The sequence below is a fragment of the Echiichthys vipera genome, assembly GCF_963691815.1.
Source record: "Echiichthys vipera genome assembly, chromosome: 5".
Lineage (NCBI taxonomy): Eukaryota > Metazoa > Chordata > Actinopteri > Perciformes > Trachinidae > Echiichthys > Echiichthys vipera.
In genome coordinates this window covers 4839334-4865218 of record NC_139830.1, presented here as the reverse complement: position 1 = coordinate 4865218, position 25885 = coordinate 4839334, and the positions used below count along the sequence as shown (strand labels likewise).

The 25885-nt window shown below is 44.0% G+C and overlaps 1 protein-coding gene across 4 annotated transcripts in view; it reads right to left on the bottom strand.

Moving 5' to 3' along the window:
* Positions 1-25885, bottom strand: part of LOC310947256 (chloride channel protein 2-like) — a 177887-nt gene that overhangs the window by 56677 nt on the left and 95325 nt on the right. For all 4 annotated transcript variants that reach the window (XM_083914027.1, XM_083914029.1, XM_083914028.1 and 1 more), the window contains 7 exons: positions 24972-25049; positions 18194-18272; positions 16261-16386; positions 14787-14871; positions 10693-10794; positions 9974-10058; positions 6998-7153 (listed from right to left, as the gene is read on the bottom strand). In XM_083914027.1, coding sequence (XP_083770153.1) covers positions 6998-7153; positions 9974-10058; positions 10693-10794; positions 14787-14871; positions 16261-16386; positions 18194-18272; positions 24972-25049 — 711 coding nt within the window. The remainder of the gene's footprint in view (positions 1-6997; positions 7154-9973; positions 10059-10692; positions 10795-14786; positions 14872-16260; positions 16387-18193; positions 18273-24971; positions 25050-25885) is intronic.

Here is a 25885-nt window from a genome sequence, read left to right as displayed (position 1 = left end):
ACTGTCAGGGAAGTGCATCCATCTCAAACTCCAGGGCTGTAACCCTGAATTTACAAGGATTCAGAGCCGGCGTCCACTGCACATTGACTCACTTTATGAGGGTAACATCAGGTGGATAGCTTTCGTATCTGATTCCTTGAGAACTTTCCGTTGACACAGTAATACAGCATGATTAAGAGTTAGACGAGACGTTTAGCATTTCCACACATTTCTCTATGTACTCTTTATTTGCCCTATTAGCATTTATGTCCTGCTACAGGAGCTTTTGCTTTGTTCGGTTCTTTGAAGCACCAATGACTCACTTTTCCCCCTCCGGAGGAATCATTAATGTTTCATCTAATCTAATCGAATGTAATCTAAGCTTACATCTCACTGAGGTAGTGCATGACCATCAAAATTTATGAGGATCTCCGACCTCAAACTGAAGGGTTTTTCTTTTGATAAAGCGTCAGAGGGAGCAGAAGCCTTCAGGCAAGACACAGCGGGCGAGACAAGACCTGATTGGGTTTTTTTTGTTTAAAACCAAAAGTGCTTAAAAATAACAAAAAAGTAAAATCCTTCCACATTAACATCCAATTAAAAAATGACTTAATGAACCACATGAATCTTGACGGTGGATTTAATGAGACTTATAAGTTATAGAGCTGCTTCAGGGCTAAAGGATTTCTGAAGAAGAAATGCATTAAATTCAGTCTTTTTTATAATTTAAATGTGTCTTAAGTTCTGTTTGGCTCAAAATTCACCTACAGTGAATAAAATGTGTTTAACACTGTAAATGTTTACATATTTCCATGTGACATAATTTTCTATGGTAATTAAGTAATTTGCTATATGTCAGATGATGAACCTAATGAGAGTGCAATGAGCAGGTGTATATATATTTATATATACACACAGTATATACTGTACGTTTGTGTGTGTGTGTGTGTGTGTGTGTGTGTGACATGAACTTGCTGAGGAGAGCAGCGCACAAACTGGCGATATGTACAAACGGACCCCGAGAGGACGGAGAGAAAACACAAACACACACAAATAAAAAAGGTTAATGTGTCACAAGTTGAGTTTGTTGCACTTTTTGAAAACACAACAACAACAAAAATCTGCAGATTATATTAAAATTCTGGGCATGAAGTTCAAAGTGGAGCTTAGTGTGTGTGTGTGTGTGTGTGTGTGTGTGTGTGTGTGTGTGTGTGTGTGTGTGTGTGTGTGTGAGAGGTGGGTTGCTCTTACGTGTCTGTGACCAGGGGCCCACTTACAAGTTGAGTTTGTTGCACTTTTCGGAAAACACAACAACAACAAAAATCTGCAGTTAATGTTAAAATTCTTGGCATGAAGTTCAAAGTGGAGCTAAGTGTATGTGTGTATGTGTGTGTGTGTGTGTGTGTGTGTGTGTGTGTGTGTGTGTGTGTGTGTGTGTGTGTGTGTGTGTGTGTGTGTGTGTGTGTGTGTGTGTGTGTGTGTGTACATATATATGATTGAAAATCAAATCCAAATCCAAATTGAGAATCCATCAAGGTGCAAATATATTTATTAATAAAGACGCTGCATCCATCCTTTAAACGCCTTATTAAGTCAAATATCACAGGTGCAAACTTGTCTTAAATTGCCCTTTTCAACTCGATGAAGTCGACCTGTGCGTGATTAAAAAAATAAAATGACACTTTCGCAGAGCTGTTCACTAGATCGGAGAGTTTTAATATGTAAAGACAGGAGCTGCTGTACTACTTAACCACAGCGTCGCTCCGGCTGTAACACCCGAGGAGAGCTGCCGGTTTAGTTCAGGTTAACGTCGGCCTTTCATTAAAGCAAACAGATAACCAATAGATACGGTGCCTGTTAGATTAATTGCGAATTTATCATATAATTGATCAATAGCACACTGATTACCTATGGGAAATCCTTAGGTTGAATTTCATCAGATTTGACTGAAGTACGCGTGAGCATGTTCTGTTTAATTCAGCATTTTCTCATCATGACTCTCAGAGGGAGAACATAAAAACTCCACACTCGAACCAGGAACCCTCTCGCTGTGAGACGACAGTGCTAACCACCATACTACCGTTATACGAACAACTGTGCTTTGACTTAGAGGTACTTGTGAAACCACCTGGGGACCTGGGGCCAGATATAGTTACAAATACTGTTCCTTTTTCTAGTTATTACCCTGGTACACTCGGTGCAGGGCTGCTGTTTTATGCCTTTTGGTTTCTGATTTATTAAGTTAGTGAGGTTTTATTTCCTTTTCTCTGCTGTGTTTCTTTGTTTTAAACAGCACTCACACACTGTTTGTCTTGTTTAGTGTGTTTATGCATTGAAGAACTCTTTACCAAAAACAACTAGCTTTTATGCTGCTTTCCTTTTCCCCCTCATGAGCTGGGTCATAACACCCATCCTTGTCGTATTTTGGGTTTCGGAAAAGGCAATTATCTGGGCTCTTAATGCAGCTATATGCCCAACGGGTCTTAGCAAACATTCAGTTGGCACAAAAAAGTAATTTAATAGTGACTTCTATACAAACATATGATCATTTAACTTCTCAAACTCATCGCTCAGAGCCTGTGCAGCAAAGCTTAACACCTATTACTGCACTTCTTGCCCCTTTATTGCTGTTTATAATATTATAACTCAAACTGTACGTGTGCAATAGGTAATAAATCTGCCCGCCAGCCCCTGCAGGCCACAATTGCTCCTCACTCACCCCCGTACTATGCACGGCAAACGACGCTCACAGAGGCTTGAATCGGGTCAGAAACGGGCTCAAATCGTGCCGTGTGTGCCCAACTCAAGGTGACCGAGAGATTTTAAAAGAGGTGCAAGAGAGAAAACAAAAACAGGAGCGAGGCAGAAGGGAGAAGTGAAGGATACTCAGGTCGAGGGTATCGGTTATGACGCAGCATTGATGACATTTTATACTCAATTTAATTTTTTCAGTCATCTGGGAGCTCGCGTGTGTGTCACATTCAGAGGACAGTATATCGCCGGGGGCCCTCAGGGGACACTCTGGGGCCCTCCCTGCTATTCCCACTCCAATTACAGTCTGCCAGCGTCTCTGTTCCCCGACAGAGGACACACACAGAAACACACCTGTATTAATGAACCCATTCCTCACTGTTGAGTCGCATAATTGCACGACACAAAAATAGACTACAAAGCATGCCAAAAGTAGTTTGCAGGTGTGTGTGTGTGTGTTTTCCAGAGTGCTTAAAAGCTACAAACACAGAAACATTACTCAGCAGTACCTCAGCTCACACGCCTTCCTCACAAGAGGTGCAGTGAACTTTACAAAAAGCAACATTTCAGACTCAGATCTCCGCTCCCCGTTTTGCATGAAAACATATAATTAAGGTATTTATAGCAACGTCTTTACGCTGACCCGCCAACGTGGACTTCCTGACACGAGATGCTTCCTGCGGCACCTTCACTTTCAAAAAAGTTCAGCAGCTGGAACTTGAGCCTTTCTTGAAGTCTTGGCATGAAAAGGAGCAAGAAGACAAGATGGCTGCCATGTGGAATAAAGGAACCATTCATTACCAAGAAGGAGAAGGAGAGAGCAATCTCCCCCTTTTGAAAATCACCAGGATGAATCCAGGAAAAACCAAGGCTGTAATTAGACGGAGCCATTACAGCCTCACTTTGAATGCAGTGTGTGTGTGTGTGTGTGTGTGTGTGTGTGTGTGTGTGTGTGTGTGTGTGTGTGTGTGTGTGTGTGTGAGAGAGTGAGAGAGGACGTGAGTCAGTGCGTGCCCACAGATAGATGTTGAGAGCAGCTTGATGACATGTGTGCAGGTGGGTGATTAAAGCTCCAAAACTGTGGATGTGTGTGTTTTTGTCCTGCGTGTACATCTCACCTCTGTGTCACATAAGGAAAAGAAAAAAGCTGTATGAGTCTTTGGTTATCGGGTACACGCACAGAAGATGCACACAGAGGTTAGACGTCACACTGAGGGGAATGATGCTAAAAGTCATCAGACCTTTTTCGCTAAAGGACAGAAGGAGGATGGGACTGGGACACACACACACACACACACACACACACACACTTACACACAGAGGAAGGAGAGAACAGATAGCTAGTTTTCAACAAGAAGAGTTGCTTGAGTGAGAACGGCTTCATAAAGTAATGAATAATGGTTTTTGACAGTCGCTTTTTGAGATACGTGACGGACAAAAAGGTTGAGAGAGAGAGGGAGAGAGAGAGAGAGACGCTGTCTTTTGTTCAGAAACAATGACAAAGAGACAGTGAGTCAGTTCCTGCCATTAGTGCAGTGCAGACTGTCACACCATCACTTCTGTGCTTACATAACGTTGACACCGGAGCTCGTGGTGAGTGCTGGATACTCAGCTACAGTTCAGCTCCGTATCTGTTATTTTTGCAGTTAACTACATAAAGGGACCCACATTCCGCTCATTTTCAAGTTCATGCTCATATTCTGGGGTTCTACTTGAACACGTTTACGTGCTTTAATGTTCAATAAAACACATTTTCCTCATACGGTCTGTCTGAAACGCTGCATTTTAGCGCCTGTCTCTTTAAGAGCCCCTCCTGAAAAAGACCAGTGTGCTCTGATTGGTCAGTATTTCAGGGTCTTCTGCATCTGCATTCTCAGCGTTTCTGCACCCTCACTGCAGCCGGGGGATGACCGTAACTATCTATGTAGCACAGTTTCTACCTATATATAATATAGTATAGTTGTGACATCACAACGGTACAAGAAGTAATGATAGCTCATTTAAAAAAAGGCACACTTTCTGAATATTTGCCGTGTGAATTTCTCTGTGGATTGAGCGTCATGATACGTTAACAGTACCTACGTATGCAGCACCCTTACCTGCTTTATAATCACAAAAGAAATGGAGTTCTCAGTATTTACAATAAGGGACCTTTAATCTACTTCATCTATCCACCTTGACTATTATGTGGTACTCTTTATTTCCTTTGACTAATCCAGTTTGATCCACGTGGGTCTAACTGAAGAAATTTCCACCTGGACTCAAAGATCCAAAGCTTGAACCTGAACAATGCTGCCTCCGGCCACGACGATCAGCCAGCGCGGAGGCATAAAACCGACACAACCAGACAGTAACGCACGGTGAAAAGTAACACATGCACCGCTTTTCATGAGGTTTGTCAAATTTTTTCTGCAAACCTCTAGAATAGAGCTATGGGGCAGTTCAGTCGTGACGTAACACCCTTTAAAAATACGATTTCCAGGTCCAAACGCTAACCTAGAACAAAACAAACAACCTGTGAACAGTTACGATCACTTCTTTCTTCAGTGATAAACCTTTAAAATGACTCAGATCTGTTCAAACAATGAGGAACGCAACAATGCAGCACTGCAGCACTGCAGAAATACGAGGCTTTGACCCGGAAATCAATGCATAGCAACTTCAGAGGGATAATGTGTAACCTTATCTGGGCAGTGGCCTTTATTGCCACAAGTTACAGTTACGAGATCATAGTAAAAGCTAAAAAGTAGCTTGTAAAAGTAGCTTTAGATGAGGTCATATGAGCGTGTGAATATAAAGCATGCACACACACACACACACACACAAACGCACACACACAACCGAGCTCCATAATATACTATTGGGCACCCACTCGCACTTATACAGCGCTCTCTCTCTGTGCTTTCCTTGTTATAAGAAGTTGATGCCACTCTCTACGACCTCTTGCTTTTTGTATTCAGAGAGGACATTTCATTTCAGCTGAGCGGAGCTGAGCATCACATAAATAAAAGGTTACATAAAAAAGCCAATCTAATCCCAACACAAGCTGCACTCTGCTCCAGCGGCAGCGACCTCAATGGCAGCACTCAGACAAGCTGAGCACAGAGTTCATCCGAGCTCTCAAACTTCTGTTTGGCCTCTTCTTGTTTCGGAGATTGAACGACGAACAGAGAGATGGGCGCTGGGACTTTATGAAGAACATATAGAGAAAGTGTTCAGCTTGTTTTTCCCCCTGAGGACAAAAGTGCAGCCGCTTGGTTCCCATACTTTATATCACAGTGATTGCTTTTTTTCCTCGACAGGCAAGTTAAGTCGACTGTATGGCCTCTCAAACAGATGATGTCATGATGGAAAAACACATCCAGTGCTTATTCCCGAGTGTTGCACTTTGTCCTACTGTATTCTCCGCTGTCTCCTCAGCTCACCTCGATTGCATCAAAGAAAGAAAGAGGAATTATGATTCGATTTTTTCACTCTGTTATTATTCATGTTACACACACACAGGCCCGAAATACACACACATGCACAAGCAGGACCTATATACATGCAATTAATGGAGAGATGTTAGAGCGAGGGGGCTGCCAGTGACCGGCCGAGCAGTTGGGGGTTCGGTGCTTTGCTGAACAGCACCTCGGCAGTGCCCAGGAGATGAACTGGCACCTCTCCAGCCACCAGTACACACTCCATTCATTCATCCATTCACACTCGAACAGGCGACCCTCCAGTTCCGAGCCAAGCACCTATGGACCGAGCTACTGCCGCCCCCAAAATAGTTCCCTGACCGGGAATCGAACCGAGCCGCGGCGGTGAGAGCACCGAATCCTAACCACTAGACCACCAGGGAGCTTAAAGCTCATCTACAGCTGCTCGTCTCTTAAAAGGGTGTACGTAAAAGGTTGTAAACATCATTTAGTGGCAACAGACAGACAGGTACAGAGGGTACAGAAAGTATTCAAACCCCCGTAAATGTTCCCTCTTTGTTGATTTGCAGTCATTTGCTAAAATCAAGTCAATGTTTTCCTCATTAATGTACACACAGCACCCCGTTTATGACAGAAAAACACAGAATTGTAGATTTTGCAAACTCGTTAAAGAACAAAAACTGTCCATAAGTATTCAGACCCTTTGCTGTGACACTCGTCTATTTAACTCAGGTGCTGTCCAGTTCTTCTGATCACAAAGGAAGTGAAAGAAGGGTGAATTAAGGAAATAAAAGGAAGGGAAGTAACAGATAGATACAGTATATAGAGTAAGTTTTCACCCCTACCTTCATGACGATGAAGAGGACCAGGGTGACGAAGACGTTGACCTGCGGGTGTTTCCAGGCTTGAGAGTGTCCGATGTAGTCGAACTCCTCAGCGATGCCCTGTTTGGCCCACGTCCTGTTGTCCAGTAGCGTCACCAAAGACTCTTTCTGGGTCAGCTAAGAAGGCCACAGGAAGTGACATCATTAATATACAGTATGCAAAAACATGAGCTGGCTCTGTTGTATCTTTTCCCCCGTTTTTATTCTGTTATTTTGGATTTACAGAAATGCATAAGGTCATTTTATTCAAGGGCTGCACAGAATTGACACTAATTCTGCAAATACTATAAAGGTGTAGCCCTTTCTTTATCTGCAACTCTGCACAAATAGCAGGTTTATACAGAATTAATATACATGCAAACAAAATAAAAATGATTTCAGCATCCGTGAGGAACTCGGAGTAGAGCCGCTGCTCCTTTGCGTTGAAAGGAGCCAGTTGAGGTGGTTCAGGATCCTCTGGTAAGGATGAACCCTGGGCGCCTCCCTAGGGAGGTGTTCCAGGCACGTCCAGCTGGGAGGAGGCCTCGGGGAAGACCCAGGACCAGGTGGAGAGATTAGATCTCCACACTGGCCTGGGAACGCCTCAGGATCCCCCAGTTAGAGCTGGTTAATGTGGCCCGGGAAAGGGAAGTTTGGGGTCCCCTGCTAAAGCTGCTGCCCCCGAGACCCGACCCCGGATAAGAGGTTGAAGACCAGATGAGATGAGATGAGATGTGAATGCCAAATGTGAACATGAGGCGGAATAAAGTTACAGTATGTCACCATCGTTTTGGCCTGGGGGCGTAATTTCCAACGGGGGAGGGTGGAAACTTTTAAAAAGTGTATTTTCGCTCCCTTCACCTATAATTTCAGGTAGATTTACTCTCTGTGGCATCTTGTTTGAAAACACCTGAATCTCTGTTGTTGAAAATGGACCCACATCTATTGTAAAACAGCGTAACATGACAGACGGTAGAGCTGCCTCATGGCTCGCCATAACTTCAAATTTATGTGTCAATGTTGAGCGGGGTTGCTCCAAAATGTCAGTAGATCCTTTTTCCTCCTTGTGGTTGATAATAATTCATTTTTTATCCATAACAGTCGGGCCTTTCTGATCTTAAATCACATCGAAAATGTTCTGTGCGTTCGACTGGAGATGTAAATATTTCCACTTGTAAATAAAAAAGACTTTAAAAGCAGAGTGTTTAGCGTGAGAGACTGGGGGGGAGACGGATGATGCGCTGAAAGTGTCTTAAAAAGACATCAGTGGAGATTTAAGATAGCAGGCGGTGAGAGTAAGACGACAAATCTATCCGTCGCTGTTTTAAAAGAGCCGGGATGGCTGGAGACACCGGCGGTGATAATGTCGCCCGCTGCCAGAGAAATGATGACTGAGGAGTGTGAGAGCAAGACAGAGGGATTTAAGGGTGTTGAGAGTGGCTCCTCAGGGAGAAGGGCTTTAAGAGGAGAGGGTCAGTGTAGGCAGATTTAGAGCTTCAGAAGACTGACTCACCCGCTCATTAGGAAACCAACACTGAGACACGGTGTGTGTGTGTGTGTGTGTGTGTGCCTGAGGATGCACAATATATTCCTTCTCTAATTTTGATGATTAGACAGATGAAGGGGGTGAAATTGGAGAGAACACACACACACACAAACACACTTATGAGTCATCCCAGGAGCTAAAGGACAGTGTGCTCATCCAAGTCTCCCGTGCACACAGATGATGCACATAAACACACATTTTAACCTGTGCTGCGAGTATTAAAACACACACACACACACACACACACACAGACACGAATTGTAATCAGGCTGTTAGGAAACAATTTAATGATCTAAAATGCTTTAATTACACAGCTGCTCTGTAAAGCTGCAGAAGGACCACAACAAAAACACTGTATAGGGAATCTAAAGGTTGGATGAGTTCATTCCATGTGTTGCACGAGGTGTACTCAACTGTCGGAGCATTCATGTAAAGACGTAGTGGAGTAATGGCGTCCTGGGCAGAGAATATAGTCACTCTCCTTGTGTGTGTGTGTGTTGTAATCCCAGTTTATATGTGGTGTGGTTCACATTAGAGCATGTGAGCGCCTAATGCCTCATCAGTATCAGACACCGAGGGGCCGCGACAAAGTGTTGAGATTTGGCGACACAAGGTACAGTCAGATGTGCCGCTTGCCAGCAGGCAAGGAGGGAAACTGCTTGGGGCCAAGGGCAAGTAGGGGGCCCCCCGAGGGCTGACGAACTTTAAACTGCAGCAGTGACAATGTGCAAAGTTTGCAATGACAGTAAGAGTCCTGATCTCCCTAACGAGGCCCCATCAGACCTCACACAAGTTTTTATTGTTCTGTTTTTTTATTGTTCTTTATATTAATATCTTTTGAATTACAAATGTTTCTTAATGTTTATATTCATATTTTGAAAATAACTAACTTTGAAAATAGCTCAAATAGGCACTTTTGAAATAAAAAAGTTTAAATTTAGCATTTTTTTTGTTGGTATCAGATTATTCATAACATAATGGTGATGAGGTGGTTCGAGATAAGGGACATAATTTCCTTCTGCACCATGAAATAAAAGCATGAGGGTTATTAAACAACAACACTGATGCTTCGTAGCTAATCAAGGTAAACGGACTGCATTTAAATAGTGCCAATCCAAAGAACTTTACAATTACCGACCCTGCAGGCTGTGGACCGCCTATTCTACTTCCAGAGCCCTGTTCATGATGGCAAACTTTACTCCTTGACCGACATTTTGGTTGTTTATGCGTCACGCCCCCCGGTGTGTAAAGGCCTTTAGAGACGCCGTGTTTTGGTGCAGACTGAATTCATGACAGATATATTAGGTGTACAGGATTATACCGCCACAGGCCTTCCTTCCACATTTCTGAACACAGCACAGTTAAGAAAAAGAAACAATAGTACATGAGAGTGTGTGTGTGCAGAAACCCACCTTTCCAGCCATAAACTGTCCGAAGCCGGGGGGAAATGTTAGCGTGGAAACGAGTAAAGTGACCAGCGCTGGGTACAGCAGACGTCTGAGAGAGAGAGAGAGAGACAGAGAGAGAGAGAGAGAGAGAGAGAGAGAGAGAGAGAGAGAGAGAGAGACAGAGAGAGAGAGAGAGAGACAGAGAGAGAGAGAGAGAGAGAGAGAGAGAGAGAGAGAGAGAGAGAGAAAAGGAGCGGGCAGACAGAAAGTGTTTTAAATATAGAGAAACTCCATAAGGGTCTCATAGTTTTTCATGGAATATCTTAATCTGAAAAGATACGATAGCACACAAGTAAAACTAATGGAGTGACAGGAAGACGAAACTTTTAAGGAACAAGTGAAAGTGAAGATTAAAGATTCAAGATTCAAGAAGCTTCATTTATCCCGAGGGAAATTATTTTGCAACAGTTTCAATACAAAGGTGGGAAAGGGTCCGAGTGACATTAAGCATAAAAACATAAACAAATCAAAATAAAGCTAACGTAAAATAAATCAAACAATTAACTAAATGTGACAGAGTGCAACAGACATTGTGGTTAAGCATAGGTTTATACAATACACAACAATACGCAGCGTGCAAATCCAATCTATCACCACAGGTGCCCCCAAAGAGAATGAGACCGTGAGATTCAGGGTTGTAGCTGTAAGTGCAGCACTTGGGTCCATGTACACGTCTGACTTACTTTTTCATGAGGAATCTGTTGATGGCCTTCTGTTTCCTGATGAACTGGACGATCAGTCGGTTCAGGTAGACAAACAACGCCCCGCCAAAACCACTGGCAATACTGCAGACAGAGAACAGGAGAGAGAGTTGGAGACACCTTTTTTTTATTTGAACTTGTCACTAAAATTCAGTCTGAGTGATCAAATTGAAACTACACAGAATAAAATAGTCCTAAATCTTAAACAGGTCCAATATCGTCATGTCTTTTTTGATGCACACGGCCCATATTTAGACACTGTGCCTTTAAACGAGCTGTCAGGACTTCCTGTATGGTTGTGATGTCACAACTATACTATATTTATTTAAAAAGTGCTGCTGCAGTGCTGTTACAGTCAGTAGAAGTTGGCTGCCACGGCTTTGTGAGCCTCAACCTCGAACCAGGTGCTTCCTGAGGGACATCGCTTTCACATCAACAAAAAATCAAGAAACCTCTCTGAAGAGGCAGAAAAGGGAAACTTTTGGCTTTGGCTAAGGAAAAGAGATAAGGGCTACAGTACTGAGAAGTCACGTAGTGGAACCACCTGAAGTCTAATTTCAGCTGAAGGGAGCAGCACGCACAAAGACGTCATTGACTGTTGCCCCACCGTCCTGAGATGTTCCGGTGATAAAAGGGAGGAAGCATGGCTCCCAGCTGAAGGCCCTGCAGCTGGTACCAAGACACAGTGAGGTGCGACGGGTATGCGACTTAGCTTCAACTTGTGTAGAATGCGTTTTTATAATAAAGCAGGTTGAGATGCTAGATAAATACTGTGAAAGTATCAAAAAAAGCTCTGAGCCTATATTCAGAAACTGTGTCTTTCAACAAGCCGTCAGGACTTCCGGTACGGTTGTGATGTCACAACTATACTATAAATATTAAAATAAGTGCCGTTACAGTGCTGGTACAGTCATTCCCCGGCTGCAATGACGGCGCAGAAGACCTGGAAACGCTGACCAATCAGAGCAGACTGGGCTTTTTCAGGGGGACAGACAATATGAGAAAAATAATGCGTTTTTTGAACATCAAAGAGTCAAAATAACAAATAAGAAAAATATATTTATACCTTTAAACAAATCAATGATTACAGTTGATGTCAGTGCAAACGTAATGCTGGTTGGATCGTATGTACAGTAGATAAAATGCACATATGAGATGTGTGGAAATGGAAAGGAGGAGGAAAAAGTCAAACAAAGACAAACATTAAAACGCAGAAACAGACTCGAGATGAAACATGAAGAGAGGGAGAGAGAGAGAGAGAGAGAGCATGCAGTCGGACGGGGGTGTGTGGGGGAGTCAAAGCAGAAGAAGAGGTTTACATAAGCGTGCATTTAAAAGCTCAGTGGGAGTCCTCTTCATCACAGTAAGAGGGGAGAGAAAGGAGAGAGAGAGAGAGAGAGAGAGAGAGAGAGAGAGAGAGAGAGAGAGAGAGGTAGGGAAAGAAAAAAAGAATAGACTCAGACAGCTACGCAGACAACCTAATGCTTATGAATTTATCTTGCTGCATTATTAATTCCATCAAATACATCTGAATAAATAATGAACGGGATGATGAGGGAGCCGGTGCAGCTGAGAACAACACGGCATCCGTGCCTCTTTCAGCGGGTTCTTTGTAGCTGTACCCTTAAAAAGAACCAAATGTGCCAAAAGAACCAAACTCTGTTCAGGTTGATTGTAAAGACTAGAATCAGGGTTAAAGGTATCCCTATGTGAAGGCTCCTCAGGGTGAGTCCACACGGGCAAAATCTACCTTTCCTTCCACAAGGCCTCGGCTCAAGAGGGTGCGTCCACACGAAACCAGGGAAACCGGCTAAAAACGCTGTAATACACATGCCAGGCCTGGATGTGGCGCTGTAACTGCCACAGAAATACACCAACGGAGAAGAAGAGACAGGGAGATACTGTGCATAATACAAGCCTTGGCAAGTTTTTTGCAAGTATGCAGTTTCGCCATCCAGAGGACAACGTCATGGGGGGCGTTTTCGAATTTTCTCACTTTGGGACCCGGTTTAAAAAGATCCTGTGTCCTATAACGCCGGCTGCGTGTAGCTGGTCGGCCAAAACGATACTAAACTTGTGCGGTTACAGTCAAACGAGTCTCCGTGTGGACGGGCCCTCAGTCAAACTGCTGCAGACTAGAAACAGTTAGCCGTTAATGAAGAACAGCAGCAAAACTCCTGACAGTATAATTAGTATTTTAATAGACTTGCTTTTATGTGATGTCCTCTTTTTATGGAATTTTCACACTATCACGTTTATTTTAAGTTGTTTTTTGTCTTTTAAAAGGTGTCCTTTCTTTGACTTACCTTTCACAATGATGTGTAAATTAATATTTGTGTGTGTGTACAGATTTGAATGTCCTTTTGCTCTTCCTTTGTAAACCTTTGTTTTTAAAGGTGTTTTAGCGAGAAACACTGAATGTACAGTAAACATGGCTTTCGTCCACAGGGCATCTTTATGGTCAGAGCTTTTTATTTAAAACCTGAAATTAATTTGTTGCAATCACAGAAAACCTAACACAGTAAAAAGACTGGTGTTGCGGAAAAGCCCAATTGTGAAAGTAAACTTTTATTTAGTGTGACTCCACTCGACTCATCGGGAAACAGAAGACTATTGTTGGAAATTGCATTGTGTATGTAACAACTGAAGTCAAACAGAGGTCAGTTGAATGTATTTATGACCACTTTCTATATTGAGAAGCCTTGATGTCTGAAGACAATCATATCTGTGTAAATAATAAATACATACAGTATATACATGCATTTCCTGTGTCCCTGCAGTGTGTCTCTCTATTATTAATGTGCATGAATAATACTTGTAATCTTCAATCTGTTATGCATTATTTGATGGGTGTTATATGTGCTTACATGCAACAGATGGAAAGGCTGTCACAAGAGGGTGGAAATTAGCGAACATTGGCCAAACGTTTAAGATATATGCATTGACACACACACGCTCCCCGCTTGTATAATCGGCGCACTGCATGTATTTGCATGTTTTGGCTTGAATTAGGTCGTGTTCCAGCCTCCTCCTCGTGTCCCGGTGATAGGCACCTCTGAGGTCCAAAGGTGTAAATGTGTGTGTCTCTTCAAAGACGTGCCCTTGGCAGCATGAAGCACAGAACAAACTCTTTGTGGCCTAGTTGACTGAGACACTTTCCCCGCTTGACAGCTAACGTCAGGAGAAGATAGAAGCGACACGGATGCATCACAACGCAGACACACTATAGCACAGAGAGGCAGTGTTAAATGTACTGTATGTACGAGTGACTGACGCAGCAGTGGGTGTTAACACCACTGGACAAAAACAACAAACAGGAGAAATATGAACAACAAAAGAGAGGGATTTTCTTCTCTAGAGGAGTCTCCACGTTTTACATCTGAGAGAGAGGGAGAGAGAGGAAGGGCGAGCGTCTCTTCACCAGCTCCAGCTTCTCTCCGGGAGCCCCCGGTCTCATTCACAGCCACGGAGGAGCCCTCAGGCTAAGGCAGGATAAAATAAGACACCCCTCAGTGCGCCAGCAACTGTTTTCCGGCTAAATTATCCATGTTTGGTGACTCACACAGGCTACCCTGATGTAACGCTGTCACAAGCTGCAGCGAATGAAGTTCCTGAATAATATTTGATGATGATCTATGCTGCAGTCACGGTTAAATGGGAACACCTGTCAGAACAGTGAGATGTGCAAAAACAATGACTCAGTGTTTGAATTCATTTGAAGTTTTCTGTGGACTTTTTTTTGGCAGTTTTCAAGCCTTTTATTAGATAGGACAGAGAGGAAATGGGGTGAGAGAGAGGAAGGGGGAGACATGCATCAAAAGGCTGCAGGTCGGAGTCAAACCTGCGGCCACCGCATCAAGGACCTTCAGCCTTTTTACATAGGGCGATTGCTCTAACCACTGTGCCATTGGCTGCCCCTTCTATGGGCTTCTATTGCAAACCCAACCCAGCGTTAATGTTGGGTCCAGTGTGTAGAGCTTATACATATCTAAGGCTATAGATCTCTGATGGTTTTGAATTGATGGCTCACTCTCCTTTTCATTTTTTGTTTTTTAAAACCACCTGTAAAGACTCACCCAATGACGGCGAAGGCAGGAAGCTCCTGTAGGTCAAAGGGGAAGTCGAGTCGGAAACGTGTTTTAAAAAGGGCCGTGATGGTCTCTGGAGAAAGAAAGTACAGCAGGAGTCAGGGCAAGACAACAACTGCCGGAGCAAGCATTCAAATCACAAGACAAGGTTTACAAAAATACGGCCCAGGCTCTCGGACGCAGTGCAGTCAAAGTTCTGTCACTAATGAAAGGTAACGATTGAGAAGCAATGAAAAAAGTTCAGCTCATCACGGAGGTGCTGAGCAGAACTCCTAACCACAGCCTCGTAAACACACGGACCTGGAGAAAATGTCAAAAACTTGGTGCTAACGAGGCTCTGGAAATCCTGAGGAAGACGTATGATTGGCTGTGAGCATCTGGAAAGTAAAACTACTGGATAGTTTTCAGCTGCGGCAGCTACAAATCTCCACCTTTGGTGCTGGCCTCCACCCTCAGTTATCCTCAGTTTACTGCTTTCATGGAAGCCTGTGAATGTTCTCATGTGTCCAGGTCATCGTTATCCCCAAAGCAATTTCAGTCCAAAGCAACTGGACTCGGTTATTTGTTTCACCTCTCATCCAAGAGGCTTCATCAGTTCATGTACGCTTCTGACCAGGCTGGGACTGGACCAACTAAGGGCGCACTCACACTGTCCATTCGTACCGTGCCCAAACAGGTTTTACGGATATAGTCTAGTTCGTTTGACCAGTGTGAGTGCAACCGTACCGCGCCTAGCTGTGGCCAGCTTGCCGGCCACAGAGCGTTTGGGAGAGGTGGGCTTTAGTAAAGCACGTCTGCACATGTACGAGCACGAGCATGCGCATGTGTACGAGCACGAGGCCTACGGCGGCTCTGACGTCATTTCATGTGCGCCTGTTTGGACATAGAAAAAAGAAGGACGGACCATGCGCGGACATTTAAAACAATGGCGGTGAAAGGTTCACGTTGGTGTGATGCGGAGGTGGAGTGTTTACTGCAGATTTGGTCGATGAAAAGATTCAAAAACAGTCGACAAGACGCACAAAAACTCTGAGGTCTACGGAAAGATTTGGAAACAAAGCGACACATCGCGATGACGTCAATCAATGCGTGTGACGTGTTACGGCGTGATGACGTATAGGCAGCAAGAAGCATTCTCCGAGGCCCAGGTAGTGTGAGTACAAACGGGTCTGGAGGGGGGACAAGGACCCTAAAGCACGGGGCACGGTACGGATGGACAGTGTGAGTGCGCCCTAACTGGTGTGAGATCCAGGTATTTAACCTCTCACAAGGCCGATGAAGTCACTGGAACCCTTTGTGCTCCAAGTGCCAACGACCGTCGTTAGAGTGACAGTCGTTGGTGGGAAGCAGGTTTCGACTTCGTAAGTGCTCTATTGAGCCTTAACGACAGTCACTGGAGTTTTTTATTTTGTGAATTGTTCCCCCCATACTTTCATCAACATACAACATAGATCCTCCTTACCTTCGTCTTTGTTCCACACAGCCAGCACTCTGAAGATGAAGGCACTGAAGGTAGCAGCGAAGAAACCTCTCCAATAGTTCCTCACCGCAAAGAACGTGGATGTTACTTCAATACTGAACAACACACCTGGAACACACACACACACACACACACACACACATTGCATACCATTATAAATCAATTGGACACAGTTGAAGCCATTATGCACTCTACGCCATAAAGGACCCACAGAAGTCACGCATGATTAATAATAGAGTACAAAAAGACTCATGTCAGGTAGAGATAATGGTGTTGTTGCCCCAGAGGGCGTGAGGTACATTTATACACCATTTAAAATATGAATACGCAAGGATCTTAAAGGTGGAGTTTGCAATTCTAACCCAATACACTTTTTTATGAATCAAATTCAGCAGATATCTCCTCACCGTCTGCTAGTCGTCCAATCAGTGCGTGTGGTGTTGGTTCAAATATCAAGTATTTCACCAAAATAAAAGACTTTAAAGAGGTTTTGCACTGAAGCATGTTTTTTGAGCTGTAAGCTAAAGGGACTCTGACTTTAATGTGATGAAACACATCAATGCTGGTGTTAATATTGACTAATATTTCTCACCAAATGTGTTAAAATCAGCCTTTCACGGATTGAAAATGCCCCCTCAACGCGCCCCTTACTGTCTTAAATCAGCCTCCACTGCATAGACTGTATAAAAAAAAGGTCCAATGATGTGGCAGAGTTGACCAGTTGTGACGTCTCGATCTCATCAGATTTAAAAATGTTAACGCCCTCTAATCTGAAGTGGGCAGCCCCTCTCTTCTGAAATGATGCAGTAGGAGAAGAAGAAGAAGAAGAAGAAGAATTCCTTTATTAGTCCCGCAACGGGGAAATTCGATTTTTTCACTCTATTATCATTATTCATGTTACACACACAGGCCCGAAATACACACACGTGCACAGACAGGACCTATATACATGCAATTAATGGAGAGATGTTGGAGCGAGGGGGCTGCCAGTGACCGGCGCCCCGAGCAGTTGGGGGTTCGGTGCCTTCCTCAATAGCACCTCGGCAGTGCTCAGGAGATGAACTGGCACCTCTCCAGCCACCAGTCCACGCTCCACGTTAAGTTACACGTTAAATAAGTAAATTGGCAATAAACATGGAGCATATCGAATTAGCAACATGGACTGGTGCGATCGCAGGGGGGAAAATAATCGGCATATAACGCAAAATCGTACTCTACAGAGATATTTGTGTGGTATAGATCTCATCCCTCCTTCATCCGTTTATCTGGGGTCGGGTCACGGGGGCAGCAGCTCCAGCAGGGGAACCCCAAACTTCCCTTTCCCGGGCCACATTAACCAGCTCTAACTGGGGGATCCTGAGGCGTTCCCAGGCCAGTGTGGAGATATAATCTCTCCACCTGGTCCTGGGTCTTCCCCGAGGCCTCCTTCCAGCTGGACGTGCCTGGAACACCTCCCTAGGGAGGCGCCCAGGGTTCATCCTTACCAGATGATCCTGAACCACCTTAACTGGCTCCTTGGTATAGATCCTCGCAAAAAAATAAAATCACACCTTGATGTCTTTCATATATGTTTCAGTGACAATGACAAGAATGATGCAACATCATGAATCAGCCCTACGTATTTGTTGGAACAAGGGTGTCACAGTTGTTGGAGCGTGATCTTTATTTATGATACCATAATGTCCCTTTAGCTGCCTTATCATTAGCTGAACAATGTAATGGAGAGCTGTAAAATATACCATGTCACTCACACTAACAGATGTTGGGAGATGTGTACAAGCATGAACTGAAGCCCTCGATATAACACGAGGTGGTATTATAGATGCCTTCACTACGATCTCCCCACTGAGTGACATAAAGCTCATGTATATGATATTCATATATGATGCACGTGTATTTTCCTCTGGAGACTCACCTCCTATGGGGGCGGCAAAACAGCAGCCCACTCCCACAGCGCAGGCCGCCGCTAGCATCTCAATGTTTCTCGACTCATTCTGAAACACACACACACACACACACACACACACACACACACACAGATACGGTTACATGTCTTTGATACGTTGAGCAACACAGTGCTTCAGAGAAACATAACAAGGTAAAATCTGAACACATTAAAATATAACTATACAGACAAACTCTTTAAACTGCTGACAAAAGTAAAGAACTATGAGTGACAGTTCAGTAAAGAACTATTTCATCACATTTTAAAGGTGAAGTTGGCTTTAATTAAAAGCTTTAGTTATAAATTACTTCCATGAATATGCATCGAATGGGCAATAGGGCGAAACATGACATTATGGAATCCATTACAAATGGAAATGAATGCATGCTTATGTAAGTAAAGTATATTGTGTTGGTTCATTTACTTTGTTTGGTTTAGTTATTCACCAAAAAAGCAAAATGTTTCTGTTTTATCTTTCTATATCTCTTTATTTCTTTTTCTCAAATGTTCAAAAATAAATGAAAAGCTTCAAAAGCTCTTAAATAACACCTTAACTTGCATAGTCGACTGCAGAATCCATAACTCTGTCTTTAAGAGAATGATAATGAGTTTCCATCAGATGAGGAGTTGCAGTGCAACACGCAGTAAGACAGAACGAGCTGCATGACAGCAGGGTGCATTCTGGGAAAGTGAGTTTTCTATACATGCCTGTGCTTACTTACCTTCATTCCTATGAGACTGGCTTCCTTAAAAGCAGCATGACAGTGATAAAGAGAGGTTAGTGTGTGTGTGTGTGTGTGTGTATGCGTATGTATATGTGTGTGTGTGTGTGTGTGTGTGCTTTTCCCTTTGACTGTACACTCAGTGGCTTATCCCACTCTTTCAAACTCACAGTGTGGAGCTCTCAATAAGCATGCCGCACTGCAGCTTTCACACACAGAGACAGAAAGATGGTACCAGTAGTGATACGAAGGGATGGTCAAGAGACATATCGCAAATATAGCTTACACGGCAAAACGTGTTAATCCGGAAAGAATATTTAAACAAGCCGGCTCGAATAGTTCCACTTCTTCCTCCAACTTTAATTCCCTTTTGTTGAACAAAGATAGACACACTCATCTTCTCTGACCACTACAAGCGAGTCAGTCATTACAAACATGTCCTGCTGCCAAATATTAGGCCTTATGCAAGATCATTTTCCTGTTCTTATACTAATCTTACCCTATTTTTTTCACAGTCAGATTCAGCAAACTTAAAAGGTGTGCATTAATGAGGTTTGATCATTGGCCTATAGTTTAAAGGCCCCTTTTGCAGACGCTATATAAGGTTATTTTGCTTTGTTCCTTAGGAAAGTGGAATTTATTAATATATCACCCAGTAAAGTAAAAAAAAAATGAGAATTTTACATTGCAGAACTGACTTTCTGTGACAGAAATCAGCTGACGAAAAATATAAAAACTTTAGCAGTGCGAGGAGCAAAACTAGAAAAAATAAGAAAAAACACCACTCATGACTTCTAAATACGAGCGAATGCAACATCTGTGACCCCATATTCAATTCTAGTGCCGTTTCCAAAGACACCAACTGTGTCAGGATAGTTATTGTGTCGGATATGATGCAGCAGAAACATTAAACATTTCTATTTGATGAAATAAGGGAAGTTATAAACACATACTGTAGAATCCAAGTATTCTTTCACTCAGTGTCAATGATGAGTTAAAGGATGATGAGTTAAAGGAAGCAGACGTAGAAATGTACAGTACATGGCGTGATGATATTGTGATGATTTTCAAACTATGGGGTGACAAAACGTAGTGACTTCATGTTGAGGGGTTGAAAACTATTGTTTCTTTGGTCGATGAGTTGAAAACAATCTGCACGCCGTCTCTAGATGAACTCAGGGCGCACTCACACTGTCCTTCCGCATGCACCCTGTGCTTTAGGGTACTTGGCCCCCCCTCCTGGCCCGTTTGTACTCACACTACCTGGGCCTCGGCGAATGCTTCTCGCTGTCCATACGTCATCACGACGTAACACGTCACACGCATTGATTACGTCATCGTGATGAGTCTCTTTATTTACAAATCTTTCCGTAGACCTCAGAGTTTTTGTGCGTCTTGTCGACTGTTTTTGAATCTTTTCATCGACCAAATCTGCAGTAAACACTCCACCTCCGCATCACACCAACGTGAACCTTTCACCGCCATTGTTGTTGTTGTTGAATGTCCGCGCATGGTCCCTCCTTCTATTTTCTATGTCCCAACAGGCGCACATAAATGAAGTCAGAACCACCGTAGGCCTCGTGCTCGTACACGTGCGCACGCTCGTGCTCGTACACGTGCAAACGCGCTCTACAAAAGCCCACCTCTCTCAGACGGGCCGTGGATGGCTAGCTGGCCGCAGTTATGCGCCGAGCGGTTGCACTCACACTGGAAAAAACGCTCTAGGCTTGACCCGTAAAACCTGTTTTGGCCCGGTGCGGAAGGACAGTGTGAGTGCGCCCTAAATCTAACTGGGAGTGTTGTTTTTTCCTGATAGCAGCTTCAACGATTCTGCGACGAGCACAGATCGTTTCTTTCTGCTGAGAGTTCAGAAATGTTCAACCGGGTGAAACACTGCTCCGAGCTGGGTGTTTTCCACTGGGGCCAAAAAAACTGTCTTGGTGGACACCGTTTCATTAAAGTGACACCCGCGATCGCTGAACAAAAGCCCAATTACAAACATGATCTGGTCCCTGGATACTGGAATAAACACTTTTTCTGCAGTTTGAAACCATTGGACACCAGTGAGGGGGGATAGGTGGGACATGGATTGTGGTGCATGCTGGGAATTGTTAGATTGAATTACCTTAAACCCTACAAGACCAGGCTCCTTCAGGAAGCATAGGAGTAAGACACACAGTGAAGCTACAGTTCTAATCAAGTAACAATAGATGTTCACCTAATTACCAGAGATTTAGCACCAACACTTCAACTCAACCAACCTTCATGGATCTGATAAAAACATTTTTCCAATTAGATCTGCCTTTTTCAAACAATGGCGTCTTCCACGTGTGTTGGAGTACTCATCCCTCTTTATATTTCAAGTACACCGAGCTATCAAAGAGCTGTGTTTTACAGCCCACGGGCTCCATTAGCATACTGTACTTCAAACTCTGAGAGGACCAGATCCCGCTGCAGAGGGACACTTCACACACGCACACGCGCTCTCGGCATTAATATGCAATAAAATGCAGCACAACACTCACGAAAGGGAGGGAAGAGCGGGAAAGAATAACAGAGGGGTGAGAGGGGGACAATGTGGAGGATGAGGATGGTGATGATCCACCAAAGATGACAAATAGACAGATTTTACAGTACGAGACAGAATGTGTTTACAGAAGGTTGTAAACTTATGTTTGTCACAACATTTATAGTTTGAGACACACTGGAAGACTCGGGCTGGGTTTGAAAATACTAAATTTTCCAATTAAAATCAATTCTCATCTCTCATCTTCATCCTCTTATCTGGGGTCCGGTTGCAGGGGCAGCAACTCTAGCAGGGGACCCCAAACTTCCCTTTCCCGGGCCACATTAACCAGCTCTAACTGGGGGATCCTGAGGCGTTCCCAGGCCAGTGTGGAGATCTAATCTCTCCACCTGGTCCTGGGTCTTCCCCCAGGCATCCTCCCAGCTGGACGTGCCTGGAACACCTCCTTAGGGTGGCGCCCAGGGTTCATCCTTACTAGATGCCTGAACCATCTCAACTGGCTCCTTTCAACGCAAAGGAGCAGCGGCTCTACTCCGAGTTCCTCACGGATGCTGAACTTCTCCCCCTCTCTCTAAGGGAGACTCCAGCCCCCCTTCTGAGAAAACACATTTAGGCCGCTTGTGGCCTGTTTTACCAAAAATTACAGTATTTTTAATCAGAAATAGTATCTTTGGCATCTTGGCTTTAGCTTGATACGTTTGTCTTTAGTCGAGCCCCAGATGGGATTACAAAGTCTCAGCTCCCTGTTACCTGCATACAGTATAAGTCAAGGACATGGACGTGCCTGGAACACCTCCCTACGTTTCCTAAGATATCATACGAATCTTTGTGCGGACTTTTCGTAAGATATCGTGCGATGCTGTTGATGAGAATACGTTGAAAGACGTTGATTGTGCTCTAACTGTCTTTTGAACTTTATAAAGTTTTGCCTTTATTCCCCTAATCCCACATTTTCTGTCCTTCCTTTTCATCTCCTTTTCCTTCTATTGCCACAAACCTACGCCGGCTTTAGAGGATTCCTTGTACAATTTACAGCATTAGTTCTCTTTCATATATTCAGATTTCATATTCAGATTGTGTAAGCCTGTGAATGTTCTCATTTGTCCAGGTCGTCGTTCTCCTCAAAGCAATTTCAGTCAAAAGCAACTGGACTGGTTGTTTGTCTAGGAAGACGTCTCACCTCTCATCCAAGAGGCTTCATCAGTTCATGTACGCATCTGACCAGGCTGGGACTGGACCAGGACCAGGACCAGGCTGGGACTGGACCAGGACCAGGACCAGGACCAGGACCAGGCTGGGACCAAGTCCAGTTGCTTTTGACTGAAATTGCTTTGAGGATACAGACTGTGTAACTAAAATATCCCTAATCAAATCAATATTGAACACACAAACAAAATCCCAGTTTTCTCACCATTTATCTCCTGCTGAAGCAAAACCTGAGCATCTAAAATGCATCAATGTTCAAAGGCTCAAAATGATTTCAGATTTTTTCCTCCACCCTCATGACATGAACATGGATGGACAGATCATAGGAGAAATCACATCAAGATATTAGTTTTGCCAGTTTCTTCCTTTGGTTTGAGGACGTACTGGAGCTGCAGCGTGGGGACTCTGTGGCTCCGTAGCCTGTGTACTCGCTTCAAACCCTCCCATCTTCCCCCCCATCTCTTCCCTCAGGAGAGGTTACTCTCATCTTCAGGAAAGAGAGATGAGTTATCTGCCTTCTTCCAGCTCCCAAACTCCAATCCCAGTGGACAAGAGAAGACGGAGAAGAAGAAGAAAAAGGAAAAGGCATGAGAAAATGATATAGCTTTACTTTTCCCTCCTCGATCTGCCTCTTTTCCCATCTCTACCGCGCCTCGTTTCTCTCTGGGAAACATTAGATTTGAAGATGGAAAAGATCTAATTTGCTGACAAATAACATACCGATTAAACATTTATAAAATGCAGTATTACGGGCTGTTGACTTAACATAGCATGAGAGGAATTGAGTGCTGAGGAAAAAGAGGAAAAATGCAACTATTTCTCCACTTTTTAATAGAGGGGATCTCAGGTGAAGTGTTGATTCATGTCTCTCTGCTCAGAGGCATCAGAGGACCAAAGAAGATGGACACACTGAGTCAAATATGACAAAGAAGCATCAGGGTGCATCAGCGTTTGAAATTAGATCCACATTCGTCTTCGTTCTCGTTTATTTTTTCCTACAGTTTCTCTGGCGATTCACCTGCTTGTCATCATCTTTCAATACTTCCTCTCTCTTTCACGCTCCCTCCGACGCATGGAAAGCTTCCTCCCCTTCTCCAGACGCAATCCTCTCCATCATTCATTCTGTGAGCACTGACTGAAGATAAACCAGCTGCTTTTTTTTCGAGGCATTGATGCAAAATAACTTAAAGCTTTATCTTCTTTCATCAGAAACACAACTTCAAACAGAAAATGATGCTGCTCCTTAAGTAGATGTGTAAACAAGCAACTTTGTCGCGAACGAGTACACCAACGTTTCTTCTGCTGCCCTCAAGTGGCCAAAAAAAGGCTCATGTTTTTGTTACATTATGAATATTTGATCGGGTTTGCAATGATTCAACCGCACTAAAGAATTAAACCAAGTCCTGTTATCACCTACGCCAGCTCAGGGCGCACTTCCACTTTGCCTCCGTACCGTGCCCCGTGCTTTAGGATCCTTGCCCCCCCCTCCAGGCCCGTTTGTACTCACACTACCTGGGCCTCGGTGAATGCTACTTGCTGCCTATACGTCATCACGCCGTAACACATCACACGAATTGATGACGTCATGGCGATGCGTGGCTTTGTTTCCAGATCTTTCCGTAGACCTCGGAGTTTTTGTGCGTCTTGTCGACTGTTTTTGAATCTTTTCATCGACCAAATCTGCAGTAAACACTCCACCTCCGCATCACACCAACGTGAACCTTTCACCGCCATTGTTTTAAATGTCCGTGCATGGTCCCTCCTATTTTTTTCTATGTCCCAACAGGCGCACAGGAAATGACCTCAGAACCGGCGTAGGCGCATGCTCGTGCTCGTACATGTGCAAACGTACTTCACAAAAGCCCACCTCTCCCTAAACGGGCCATGGACGGCAATCGTACCGCTCCTAGGCGCGGTACGGTTGCACTCACACTGGTCAAACTAACTAGACTTTAGCCGTGAAACGTGCTTGGGCACGGTACGGATGGACAGTGTGAGTGCGACCTCAGTAGTTGAAATTGATCGGTTTGAAGATGGCCTGTATTTCTCCTCCCTGAGAGGCAAAACCCAGGGGAAAAAAGGCGCCCAACAGCTATAGCGTTGAAGCGTTTGACTTAAGAGGTTAAAATAGTTTCTTACAGTAAACGGTGTATGGAGTGTGCAATGTATATGGAATAAATATGAGAAGAAAAATAATAAAAAACGGTTAAAACAATAAGCAGTTGAATGCAGCAGAAATGACAGAAGTGCAAGAAGAAAGGCATTGACCTGGTAAAAAAAGAGCAAGACTTACCTCATAGATTCCTCCAAACAGGGACATGAACTTGCTGAGGAGAGCAGCGCACAAACTGGCGATATGTACAAACGGACCCTGAGAGGACGGAGAGAAAACACACACACACATAAAAGAGGTTAATGTGTGACTGGTTGAGTTTGTTGCACTTTTTGAAAACACAACAACCAAAATTTGCAGTTAATATTAAAATTCTGGGCATGCAGTTCAAAGTGGAGCTGTGTGTGTGTGTGTGTGTGTGTGTGTGTGTGTGTGTGTGTGTGTGTGTGTGTGTGTGTGTGTGTGTGTGTGTGTGTGCATGAGTGAGGAGAAGATGTATAAGCCTTCTGGTATGTCTTCAGGCTAGGCAGCCTTTTGGGGGATGCCATACTTACCTGAAAATGTTTTTGCTACATAGGGATGTACACTACTTCACGCACGCACGCACACACACACACACACACGCACGCACAAAACCACACACACACACACACAGACACACACACACGCGCACGCTTCTCCCTCCCTTCGGGTTTAGCCAAGGTCTCAAATCAAATCTGCACACTCCTTTTTTTCTCCATCTCCAGATTTCACACTCGTTGCTCTCGACCTGAACCGAAGCACATGGGCCCCGTGGTCGGCCGTTTATGGAGCATTTGTAATTCGTGCTGCAGGGACGGCGGAGGAAACTGGAATGTGTATGAGCTGAGGAGGGTTGCGCTTCCCCGGGAAGTTCACATATATATATATGTAGTACAGAAGTTCTGTGTGCATGCGCGGATTCTAGATAGTTACACAGTCCGCGGGTGACTGATTACACGACTTGCCCACAGACCCCAGTGCAGTTTTAAAGAGTTCTTGATACCAGCGTCTGCAGCACAAAGCAGCAGGAGTTCACTTTTCAGGATGATGCTGGAGGATTTGGTGTCAAAGCC